The sequence below is a fragment of the Chelmon rostratus genome, chromosome 4 (assembly GCF_017976325.1).
Source record: "Chelmon rostratus isolate fCheRos1 chromosome 4, fCheRos1.pri, whole genome shotgun sequence".
Taxonomy (NCBI): Eukaryota; Metazoa; Chordata; class Actinopteri; order Chaetodontiformes; family Chaetodontidae; genus Chelmon; species Chelmon rostratus.
In genome coordinates this window covers 4,585,573-4,598,003 of record NC_055661.1, presented here as the reverse complement: position 1 = coordinate 4,598,003, position 12,431 = coordinate 4,585,573, and the positions used below count along the sequence as shown (strand labels likewise).

The following is a 12,431-nucleotide window of genomic DNA, read 5'->3' as shown; positions in this document are numbered from 1 at the left end:
CACTGGTCCTCCACTAACACACTGCACCGCCCAGAGCCTCATTAAAGGTGGAACTCAGCCAAACAAGCGCCTTTTCACTTTGCATAAATTAGCTCAGATGCAATGTATCACTGCCTGATACCTCTCTCTCTCTCACACACACACACACACACGCACACTTGTACACGCACCTTCATTCATCCCTGTTGTCCTCTTCTCTTCCTCATTTACTCGTCAGTTGAGATGTCATCACTCAGCGTTTCAGCAGGATTCAACACACAGTAGATCAGGGACAGTTGCACATGAGTGAACACACACCGTGTCTTTTTGTCATTTCATTTCTGCCAATACTCGTCTTTTAATTTTAATTTCCTGTGTTTCTTCCACAGAGAAAAAGCTGCAGATCAAGCCTCGGCTGTGAGACGACAGAGACCAGCAGCAGCGAAGGTGAAAAACACCTAAAGACCAGTGATGTCTGTGCTCCAGGTTTGTCCTGACAGGTGTATCTGTGTCTCTTCCCTCTGAATTTCCTCACTCAGGGCCTGAAAGTTTCTTCTATATCAGTAATTCTGTTGCATATCTCTGGGTGTTTACAATGCAGATTTTCTCATCAGGTTTTGTAAATTTTAAAATGACAAATAAAATATCAGCTCTTCCCACTCGTTGTTTCACAGGCTCTTTTTGACATGTGCAAGCCGGTGCTGTGAGAGTGTTTATGAGCTGTGAGTGTGTTTCTGTTTGGGAGCGGCGCTGCCGTCACATGACCCGAGTGTGTTTTGTGAGAGTTTTCACTGGGAAGGTGGTGACAGAAGCAGCAGCGCCCCTCACTTTCAAGCCAGGAGACGAGACACATGAGTGGCCGGTGACCTCACCGTCATCGTGCTGTGAGTGGCTGTGTGTGGATTGAGAGAATGCACACACACACCGAAATGAGCCTCTTTTTGCTTCATATTAAAACCGCTGTAGGTTTAAGTCACATTTGAGAACACATTTTCTCTCTTCTTCCACTCAGATGAATGAAATATCTCCTGTGCTCAGCTGTAGTTTCGCTTATCATTCCAGATGGCATTTTAATGATCACAGAATTACAGGATATGGTCTGTAACAGACAGGACATTCAGCAGGACTAGTTAAAAGACTACTTATCTTTATTTAAATAAATCAAGTCCAAACTGGGCTTAAAACATAATTTACCTTCATAAAACTGAGGTTTATTCAACACTTTTCACTATGGGGACATTTGAAAAAAAAAATGTTAATGTTTGATTCATATTTTAGCAAAAAAAACAGTCTCAGTCCTGTTGAAAACATGCACAAATCTACATGTTTGTTAATGTAGTGGAGGTGAAGATAAAGAAGTGAGCCACTGTTTTGTTTATTTGTCTAAAGTTTATATCATTTGTCTTGAAAGTTCATTGTAGACCTTTAAATTATTTTTGACGGGTTATTCTTAACTCAAGGTTAATTTACTAGTTTACAATCATATGAACATATGAAGCGATACCTTCATTCTTGTCCACACTTACCTTGATCCTTCCCTTGTATTTACTATTTCCCCACTGTTTATTTCTCTTCATCTGTGTATTATTGTGATCTAAATGGTTGCCTGGCAATGTAGAGAGGGACGGAGAGGATGCCGGGATGAGAAACGTATCCACTGCTCTGCAGAGTACAGACCTCTGCTAATTAAGCTATGAATGCACTGTCTGTGTGTGTGAGTGAGAGTGTGTTTGTTTGTGTGTGTGAGCGCAGGGCCTCATATTTACAGCATTACCACGCTGCCTATCTGAGGCGTTGTCAGGGCGACAAACAAGCAGCGTGACACTCGGGGGAGCAACATGACATCAATACACAGCTCGGAGGTCACAATCCGCACAAACAGGAATACGATGAGGTCCCCCAGCACAAGGAAACCTGTGTGTGTTGTCTGTCAGTGATGTTGATTTCTCAGCGTTATGTGCACACTAATGTATAGAAATGGTTTGGGTGTCAGTGTGGGATCAATCCATGTGAACAGGTCAAATGTTGGAGATTCTTTTTAAGTTTTCAGATTCACAGTCAAATGCTAAAACAACAGAAAAAGCTTAATCGGTTTTTGTTTAGAAACAGGAAAATTTTCCATTAAGGCCGCTGTCTGGTACCAAAAGTTTCTGCACATTAACTTTATGTTCAGAAATTCAGAAAGAATTTGTGGTTTTAGGAGAAACGGTGACTTGCTGGAAGTACTTCTGGATGAACAGCAGTTCATCTGTTATTAAACAGGTTACAGTTGGTGAAGTTTCAGTTTTGGTCTCTGGTACCAAACCTGTTAACATCTCTTAAGGGAGCTGCACACAGCTGATTTTTGTCAAGAAGTAGTTCCACCATGACTCTCTCTAAAACCACTAACGATCATTTTGACATGCCTCTTTGTGTACAGCTGATCACCGTCAGAGATGTTGGTCAGTGCCCCTGCTTCCAGTCTACATGCTAGGCTATTCTTCCTGACCCCAGCTCTGCTCTAAATGCACAGACATGAGATTGATACAAATCTTCTCAGCTCATTATGGGAAAGACAGCAATTTGGCATATTTCCCAAAGTGTTGACCTATTCCTTTAAAGGTGCTGTATGCCTGTGACCATACCTACGTAGCAGGATCAGCAACAGTGACAGACAAGATGAGAGATCAGAGGCAGGAGTGATGAAGTTGTGTACTATAATATTGAGACCGTGTATGAAAATTTGCAGTCACCTGTCAGTTTTTTCCCTAAAAGCACAGTTTTCCTATTTCATGCTACAGCATGGGCCTTTGTGAAGTCTCCCCTTCTCAGTCTCAAAGCTGATTCTGAAAATGAAAAATGTTTCCAGGTGTATCAGAGTTATTATGAACCTGACCTCAAACAAAACAGACAGATCAGTCGGTAGATGATAGTGCAGCACCTTGGAAAACTCGTTCATCTCCACATACCTCCACTTAAACTGTGAGCTTGAATGCATTTTGTCAGGGTGGATATTTGCGTGTGTGCTGGTGCATGCGTGTGACTGTTCAACTCGGTTTTCTCATCTCATGTATTGACAGCGGCGAGCGGAGATGGAGAGCTCGACATGTTTCTCAGAAAAGGCAGGAGACAGGGAGCCATCACTCTTCTCTTCTCGCCACACAATTTTTTTTTCCTTCCTCGTCCTCCTCCTCCACAGTGCTCCTCTCCTGCGCTGAAGATGTAAGTGCTTTAGACAGATGTCTGCTACCTCTTGTCTAAAACCCTCAACACGAGCTGCTGAGCTCGGCAAACTCTAATTAAGATCAATATTTCAATTTTTAGTAAAAGCGCACGAGACGGAGAAGACAGAGGGAGAGAAATCATCTGTCCTCGAAGACTCGGATAGACAAAAAGAAAGGTCAACTGTGATTCTTCATTCTGTGTGTGTGTGTCCAGAATTCTCTTCTTTCTATGAGTTCTTGTGAAGAATAGATAGATAGATAGATAGATAGATAGATAGATAGATAGATAGATAGATAGATAGATAGATAGATAGATAGATAGATAGATAAAGGAATGCTGATGCTTCTTCTTCTTCACCATATTTCAGGCCTGAATGTTTGACCCCAGCAGTGAGGGGGTCTGGCGGCTCTGTTATGCTGCAGGGGGCTTTTTGCCGCCATGGTTTGCGGCCACTTGTCCCCTCAGAGGGAAGGGTCACTGTAAATCAGAACAAAGTTGTTCTGAGTGATCACCTTTATCCTGTGATGAAATGTTTCTATCCTGACGGCAGAGGTCTCTTCCAGGATGACAGAGCCTCCATCCACAGGACACGAGGGCTCACCGAATGCTTTGATGGGTGTGAAAATGATGTGAATCATCTGCCGTGACCTTTGCAGTCACCAGATCTCAACCCAAGCGGAAACAGCGGACAGCGGCCTCCACCATCATCATCAAAACGCCAGAAGACAGATTATCTTTTGGAAGAATCCAATCATCAGTGGGGAAAGTTACTGTGCTGCTCAGGCACAATCAAAAGAGAAACATGTCCAACAGGTGACAGAGGATGATGTAAGAAAAAGTACACATAAACTATTGACGTCTAAAACACATCTAATATCATATATAAAACATGAACATACATTTGTGTTATTTGTTGTTGTTATTATTTAGACTCATAGTGAAGCTTAACGTGAAGATCCAGAATGATTATATTATCGATTTTATTTGAACATACATCCTTGAAGTCATGAGTTTGTTGCATGGTGTCACGTTGATCACATCTCCCACACTTGAAGAAGCCTGGTGGTCTGTGATTGGGCCAAGTGTGCTTTTTGTCTCCTGGTGGAGAGGCTTTACGAATCTAATCTGAGTGTTGCGCTGAGTCACAAAGTCTAACTACTCTTGCTCTCCTGGTTCCTTCTGTTTTTGTTTCTGTTGCAGACGATCCTGTCCTCTCAGTTTCTCAGCTTTAGTAGAAGCCTTGTTGCTAGTATAAGTTTTATAGCCTCCCACTTTACTGCCAGTCAGTCTCTCCTCATTACAGGTAACCACCTTCAGTGAAATACTGGAACCTATACTGAGGAATCATCTATACATATACGGCATATTTATTTTAATATGGGCACTTTATACGTATTTATTTTTCTATAAGTTTGTGGATTATTTGATTCTGTTGATTCTTTTTGATGAAGTTGCTCATCCTAAACATAGTGATGCTTTGTTGGAGTTCACCTAATTGTGCACACACCCACTTTCTTGACTGCACCTGTGACAGCTATCCAGCACTGCCCTGATGAAGACTGGGAGGCGAGTTTATTGCATTTATTAGAGGCCTTTTCATTTGCAAAGCAGTGTGTCTTGGTATTTTTGACTATGACTTATTGATCACAAAGCAAAGGACAAGTCTAACCTCTTTCTCTTGCCTTTGCCATGTCCTGTAACAGTTCTTCATAATAGTTATGAGGTGTGTGACAGCTGATCTGACCAAGTTGTTCCAGTGTGGACAGACGAGGACGTGAAAGACAATTAACTTCAACCTCTGAGGTGAAGGTAGTCCCGACCAACAGAAAGTGTTGCCATTTTTGAATCAGAATTGGATTGGTTCCACTGTTTATCTTCCATTTTTCCTCTTCACCTTCTTCCTGAGCCTCCTGATCACCACGCCAACCAGGGTATCTATCATTGTATAACAGGCTTCAGGTTTTAGTTCAGAGCCGCGGTTCACCTGTCCACCTCACTCTGCACACTCTCTCCTCCAGCTCTCTGCACAGTTTACAGTCCATGCTATCCTCATCTCTCCGTCCATCATGTCGTCCACACTCAGCATGTTTACTCCCTGTCTTTGCTCTCTCTCAGTCGCGAGCAGCTCATTTGGATGACTGTCCTCTCGTGTCTCTGTGTTCTCGTAGTTACAGCGGTCATCACCTACGAACCACCCAGTGCCATGTGTCTTTATTTGCTCACTTTTTCTGTGCGTGTGTTCCTGTCTGACATTCAAGACTGAAGCATCAGTGCATATTGGTGGAGAGAGTAATTGTGTTTGGCTTTTTCCAGTCTTTGAAGGTTTCATGTAGTCTGGGGGTCTTGTCTTCAGCTTTGCCAATGTCAACCTGTTCCCAGATCTCAGCTATTACTCTGGTGACTACACTGTTACCACCAAAAGGAGTGGTAGTCAAAACTTCTGCTTCTTTGAAACCAAAACCCTTTTCTCACTGTGGCGAACAAACGTGCTTTCTATACAAGCGAGGCCTCCTACATGTGGTGAAACTCCTGCTTTCTAAAGTAAGCCTCCCTGTTAACTTCGGTGTCCGCGCACATGCATGCGTGTCACATCCCTGCACAATTAAAGCTGATTCCTCCACAGGAGCATTAGTGGCTTAACGGCGGTGACAAAAAAACCTCCAGGCCCGAGATAACCCTGAGCCACCTCCTGGATCCGGTCCTTTTGGTCTGGTTGCTGGCGAGCTTGGCTCAAAGCTCGCCTCAAGGCCGGCTCAAAGCCCGCCGTCGATCCTCCACCTTGCTGATGTCCATTTTGCTTAAATCAGTAGAACTGCACTTGCAGCGAAGTCCCAGTATGCAAAGGCACAATGAAAACCCTGACTTCAAAAAATTATGTCTCAAGCCCTCGGCCGCAGACACTCCCCTTCCCCTGACAATGAATGGACCACAGCAGATCTTCTTAAATGTGCCATTTCAATGCAGACTGCTTAGCTTGTCATTTGAGGGCCAGCTCCTGCTTATTTGATAAAAAAAAAAAACCCTCTCCTAATGACTTCGCACGCCTAAACTTAAAATACCTTGATATGATTTCCGTCCCTTCATCTCATACTCTTCTTTTCATCCTCGCCAGCAGATTTGAGGCGGGGAGGGGGCGCGTATTTCATGGCCATTTCAGACTGGAAGTTAAGCTCAGCAGCCATGCAAGGCTTTCCTGTCCACATCTGACCAAGTTAAACTTATTGCCACCTGTTTTTTTCCCGCAGATAGGCACTTTAGTCCGCAGATATATCACTCACACACCGCTGGGTAGATGGGACTCCGGGGGGCGGCCGCTGCTGAAAAGGCTAAACGGGTCAGGTGCAGCGGTGTCCCGGTTTAAGTCCTGCTCCCATGATACCATCGACATCCTGCTCAACCTTACCCTCTGACAGCCCCCCCTCAAAAAGCCTCACTGTCCTGGAAAGAAAAAAAGACAAATGTGTCCAGGATTGAGACGCATGCGGCGGGGCTTAATTATCCGTCGATCCGCGGAGATGAGACGGGATGCAATTTGTGGTTAATTGCGAATGAAAACCCTGTAGACCACTGCCAGGACCATCCAATCATACTTAACCCGCGCGCAGCCACAGCGCGGCCCCCTCGCAGCCTCGCGGAAATGCGGATTGATTTTTTGGCAGGGGGGCGCGCGACCTCAAATCGATCACTATCGATAGATTTGGTAGTTTGTGGTGTCAGTAGCATCCAGGCTTCCTTTTGAGGGAGCTAAATGAGTAAAGTAGATACAATAAGCTGTTTTTAATAAAGCCAATCAGAAAGGGCGCGCTGTGGTTTGTGTCATGTCTGCTCCTAAACGCGCAGGACCAACGAGACACGACACAGGAAACAGTTTCTCCTGGATTCAGACTTTGGTTTTTCGTTTGTTTGTTTGTTTTTAGCTGAAGTTGTTCGCTTTTTACAAGTTAAAACAGCTTTTTACTCATTATCGTTATGCATTTATCCGCTTTCATTCTTAGCTGCTGGTGTTCTTCCTGCTGCACGTTTGCGTCTCTCATTGTGCGCGCACACACACTGACAGCTACATTTTATGTGTCAGCATATTTAACCAATTGACTTGATTCGGCTTTGATTTCGCCTCAGTGGTTCCTTTGTTTTTTTAGGGATCAGAGGTGTCAGTTTGATTGACTTTGGTTGTTAACAAATACCAGAAAACACATGACTGCAAAAACCCTGAATTTAGGTCATTTGCAGAAAATGTTGCCTTACACAAATTAAATATCGCATGCATTTATAACGGAAGTGTAGCAAAGAAAAGCCGGATCACAAAAACAGTCAGTTCCGAACATTTACGAAGATTGTGATGAATAAAAAGTGAGTCTAAAAAACAGAATAAAAAAACAAGATTCAAGCGTTTCATGTTGCGCGTTATACAGACTAAAGGTCTAAAATATAAGGACTTTTAAGTCCCTGTGAAGTGATAAAGTGATTAACTTTATTATTTAACAATTTAGGGAGTCTTTTGTCTTCCCTTGTTAAGTCTAACCCCACGCTGACAGCCTTATTACATAACTGACACGCAGTTTTGAGACTGTGAAAACTGTTTCTCTGTTCCGAGGAAACATTTTTTTTCCTCTGAGAAAGTGCCGGAGCTCTCATCTTACTCCGCGCTGCGCCGTGCAGTAGCATCTGCTCGGTCACTAGAGGGGGGGATCTGCTGCACCTGTTCTCCCTGCGCGCTGCGCTCGCTTCGGCTGTGCTCGGCCGGCCGCCGCCACAGTGCAGGCTCTGCTACGGGAGAATGCAAATGCACTGCTGTGATCTCCTCCCATTGGCCCGTCAGACCTCTGTGGGAGGGTCGGAAAGGGGGGGCACGCTGTCTTTATAAGAGGAGATTGCCTTCCAGCGTCTCAGTGACACTGCGTGGCTGCACCGTGAAGCGCTCAGAAGCAACTTTAGGGCCGTTAGAGAGAAAACCAACTGGAATTTATCACCTCTTGCATAAGAATACACACACAGTCAACACGTAAGGTCAACAGCGCGCCCCGGTGAGGGGGGACAGGACCGCGGGGACCGAAGCTGACAGTAATCCGCTGCTTAAATAAACTCTCTGGACTGAGCACAGAGGACCAGACTCTCCTGTCCCTCCATGCAGGAGAACTACCTGCAACTTCAGATTAATCTCAGATGCGTGTGAACTTTGAAAACATCTGCACGTGCCATTCCATTTTGGATTCCCGGGACTTTTTTGGCACACCTTTACGCACGCCCGCGCTGCGCCCTGTGACTGTCACACACTGTCTGATCTGACTGTGTGAGAAACTTTCAGCCCGGGCCATGCTGCAGTGACTCCAGCACGCTGTCTGGGACTTCATGATCAAGTTGTAAACAGCAGGAGGCGAAGAAGGATGCTTGGGAAACATTTCTAACACACCGAGCGGAGGAGACGAAATCTTTTCGTGTGACTTGATCGAGCAGGACCGAGGACAGTAAATCACAAGGAGGCAAGTGGGCTGCAGAGGTGAAGCGAGGACAAGACAGGTCGGTGTCTCCAAATTCACCGGACTCGAGTTTCAGCCGCCCCGGGGGCTCCTGGTATTAAAGCGTGCATTTGACCTGGGATAAGTTGTCAACAAGAGCAGCGAGCGGAGGCAAACTGGCAGGTGTACAAGTTCATTTACATGCATACGTATATTCACGCCACTATATATAGAAGTTGTCTTAGGGACGAGCAGCCTTAAAAAGTTTCTCCACCCACCCGCCGGCCCTGCAGCAGCCCCACGCACCGAGCGTGTGCGTGTGTCTATATATACACCATACAGGCTTTTATTCCTCTTCGCAATCTGTATCCGAGAGGGCTGCCCGCCGTCGGTTTGGCTGTGAGGGCAGGAGTCGTCGCATGGACTGAAATGGCCACCGACCTCGCCATGAGCGCAGAGCTGCCGAACAGCCCTCTGGCCATCGAGTACGTCAACGACTTTGACCTGATGAAGTTTGAGGTGAAAAAGGAGCCGCCGGAGGCCGACCGCTACTGCCACCGTCTCCCGTCGGGCTCTCTGTCTTCCACCCCGATCAGCACACCCTGCTCCTCCGTGCCTTCCTCGCCGAGCTTCTGCGCCCCGAGCCCGGGCGCGCAGCCCAACCAGAGCCTCACCAGCGGGGTCAACAGCGGCAGCAGCAACAACAGCAGCGGCAACAACAATCACAGCAACGCGGGCAAGCCTCAGCTGGAGGACCTGTACTGGATCCCCAGTTACCAGCACCACATCAACCCGGAGGCGCTCAATCTGACCCCGGAGGACGCGGTGGAGGCCCTCATCGGTAACGCGCACCACCATCACCAGGCCTACGAGGGTTTCCGCGGGCAGCAGTACGTCGGCGAGGACCTGTCCACGGCCTCGGCGGGCCACCACCACCAGGCCCATCACCACCACCATCACCACCACCACGGCCACCACGCCCGCCTGGAGGACCGCTTCTCGGACGAGCAGCTGGTCAGCATGACGGTGCGCGAGCTGAACCGGCAGCTGAGGGGCTTCAGCAAAGAGGAGGTGATCCGCCTGAAACAGAAGAGACGCACCCTGAAGAACCGCGGCTACGCGCAGTCCTGCCGTTTCAAACGCGTCCAGCAGAGGCACATGCTGGAGACCGAGAAGTGCACCCTGCAGAGCCAGGTGGAGCAGCTGAAGCAGGACGTGGCGCGCCTTGCCAAGGAGAGGGATCTTTACAAGGAGAAGTACGAGAAGCTGGCCAGCCGGACCTACAATGCCGGTGGACCCGCGAACACGAGAGACCCGTCCGGGAAACAGGCCAACACCGAGTTCTTCATGTGAGAGACTGACGATTTGTAGCAGAGACTCCGAATTACACCCCACCCAAACATCCTTGTTACATTAATTTATATTTTTCTGCGTTTGTATTTTGTTTACAGTTATTCCCTCGACAGAAAAGACTTAAAACAACAACTAAACAAGCATTAGATGCGCATTTTGAGTCTTAAAGATGTTTTGGCTAAACTTCTGTCAGCTCGCCTGTCAGGTGAGCACATGGGATCACTCAGCCTGCAGACTTTGCTCTGATACAGCAGAACCTGGTCAGAAGTCTTACTGACCCGTTCTGACATTTAACATGACTGTCTTAATTCAGAGAGAGATGACTTTGTCTTAAAACTGGGGGAAAGACTGGTTTCTTTAGAAAGCCAGACTGGACTGAGCTCGAGGCAGAAAAAGCAATACACCGTCTCTGTTCTGGCTCCAGAAAGCAGCAGACTGTTGGTGTGAGAGTGAGGCGGTCTGTGATGCAGAGAAGAGACCTTTCAATATTGCAAGTCTATAGTCCCCCCCGTCCCTATTTGCAACCCTGCATGCAGGACATGTATGGTACCCCAACCCCCCCGGTCATTTCCCAGAATCCTTCCACATGTATGGAAAGCATGGCCCATGGTTCTCTCCTCCTCCCTCCTCCTCTGCCATCAGTAAGGCCTGGGTATGCAAAAAGCCACAAAAAAATGTCCCCCCCCCCCATACCCCCCCGGAGAGGTGCAAGGACTGCGGACAAAAATGCAACAATCTGCTACTGAGAAACATGGATGCGTCTCTAACTGCTATTTTCAATCAATTTTTCTATTGTTTTAAAAAGAAAAGAAAAACGACAAAAAGAGATTAACTGAGCCAGATTTTAGACTGTATTTATTTCCACCTGTACATAATGTGTAGAGAAAAACAGTTAACTGTGTTATTTTACCTTTTCTCTTTTTAAAGAAAACTGCTTTTGTTGCTTGGATTCTTCGAAATGTCTTAATACAAATGTTTGTATGTTACAGCATGCAAATCGTCTATGGTATCCTCCTCCTACTGAACATGTGTAATGTCAAAGGCAAGCCTATACTGCACTAAGAAGAGATCAAACTGGACAAACGTTTTGTTTTCTACTAATAGGACCTTTGATCTGTCACTCTCTAAAAACCTGGATGTAAATTAGATGAGGCGAGAGCTTCATTCATTAGATGGACAAGGACTGCATTCGCTGCTAAAACTCTATGCACCAACCTGATGATGAAAAAGACTTCCTTTAATGGTTCTTGTTTTGTTTTGTTTTTTACTTTGAACATTTGTAGACGAAAATTTCTAGGGCCTGCGCGTTTACTCTGCAGCCCGGTGTCTTAATGAGGTCTTGCGTCTGATAGGAGGATGCGTGATTGTTTGAAAAGAGGAGGCTTCGCCCGGTGGTGGAGCTTACTGTTCTTGGAGTAACTCGATGCATTATTCTGTCAACAAGAAATCCCTGGTTCGTGTGTTTTCTGCTGCCTAGATATATGTGCAATATTGTGCAGAAGGGTCCGATGCTCAGCCTACCTGTTGGATGGCGAAACCTTGGAGGAGGGGAGACTGGAAATATTACGTTTAGGTCAAAACGCCACAGAAAATCTACCAGAAAAAGCAAAATAAATGTGAGATTAATATTTCTTATTGCTCCACAAATGTCCGATCTTTTATGTGAGCCAAGAGATCAAAACTATCAAAAATCAATCTGGCAACACATCTGCAAATTAATCTTAATAAAAAAATAAAAATAAATAAAAATTCCCTTCAGTAAATTTGTCTTCGGTGTTTGGGGGTTTCTAACCTCAGCTTTTAGTCGGCTAATATTTCCTACAGCAGGTAGAGCCGAAAAATTGACTGCGCTAAATATAAAAAAAGGAGATTAAAAAAAAGGAAGTAAACTTCTGCACAGTGCTGTTAATGTATATCTGTACATATAATTTCTATATTTATTCAATGAACGTGTCCTGACGTGTCAACAAGTGAAAAACCTACAAGTGGAACGTTGTTGAGAATCTTGTTTTCATAATGTTTAATAAAAAGTTCTGTCCCACATCTTTCAGACTGCGGCTGCCCTTATTCACAGAGACAAGGGTTTATTATTAACAAAAAAAAAAAAAAAAAAAAGCCTGCCTCTAAATAATTGAAGCTTGTGGTTTATGTCAGACCGTCAGAGATTGCTTTCTTATTTCAGCCAGTTCAGTTTCCGCACAGCTTTATTAACGTGCTAAAAAAAAAAAAAAAAAAGCTCGTTAAATTCATTTTTAATTCATGCGATAAATGATTTTTATAAACGATTATGTTCGTGTTTGTGAAGGAAAAATCTAAAAGAAGTTTGAGGTCGAGTTGAGGCAGCGGACCTTTTTACGGTCTGTAACACAGAATTATTTGTTTAGTGTTAAAATGTAATATAACACCAATAAAACGCCAAATTAATCGGACTGAATAACG

General features: G+C 45.3%; 2 protein-coding genes across 3 annotated transcripts in view; both read left to right on the top strand.

Moving 5' to 3' along the window:
• zc3h3 (zinc finger CCCH-type containing 3) overlaps positions 1-632 on the top strand; it is a 57,485-nt gene extending 56,853 nt beyond the window's left edge. For both annotated transcript variants that reach the window (XM_041935604.1, XM_041935603.1), the window contains exon 12: positions 369-632. In XM_041935604.1, the coding sequence (XP_041791538.1) occupies positions 369-400 (32 nt within the window). In that variant the 3' untranslated portion in view covers positions 401-632. The remainder of the gene's footprint in view (positions 1-368) is intronic.
• Positions 633-8,095: 7,463 nt separating this feature from the next.
• On the top strand, positions 8,096-12,036 carry mafaa (v-maf avian musculoaponeurotic fibrosarcoma oncogene homolog Aa). Its single transcript, XM_041935079.1, has one exon. It carries the CDS (start codon positions 9,069-9,071, stop codon positions 9,990-9,992), a length of 924 nt encoding a protein of 307 aa, XP_041791013.1. The 5' UTR covers positions 8,096-9,068; the 3' UTR covers positions 9,993-12,036.
• Positions 12,037-12,431: the final 395 nt, after the last annotated feature.

Coding starts and splice junctions, on each gene's coding strand:
- mafaa (XM_041935079.1), top strand. CDS start 9,069: ATGGCCACCGACCTCGCCATGAGCGCAGAGCTGCCGAACAGCCCTCTG.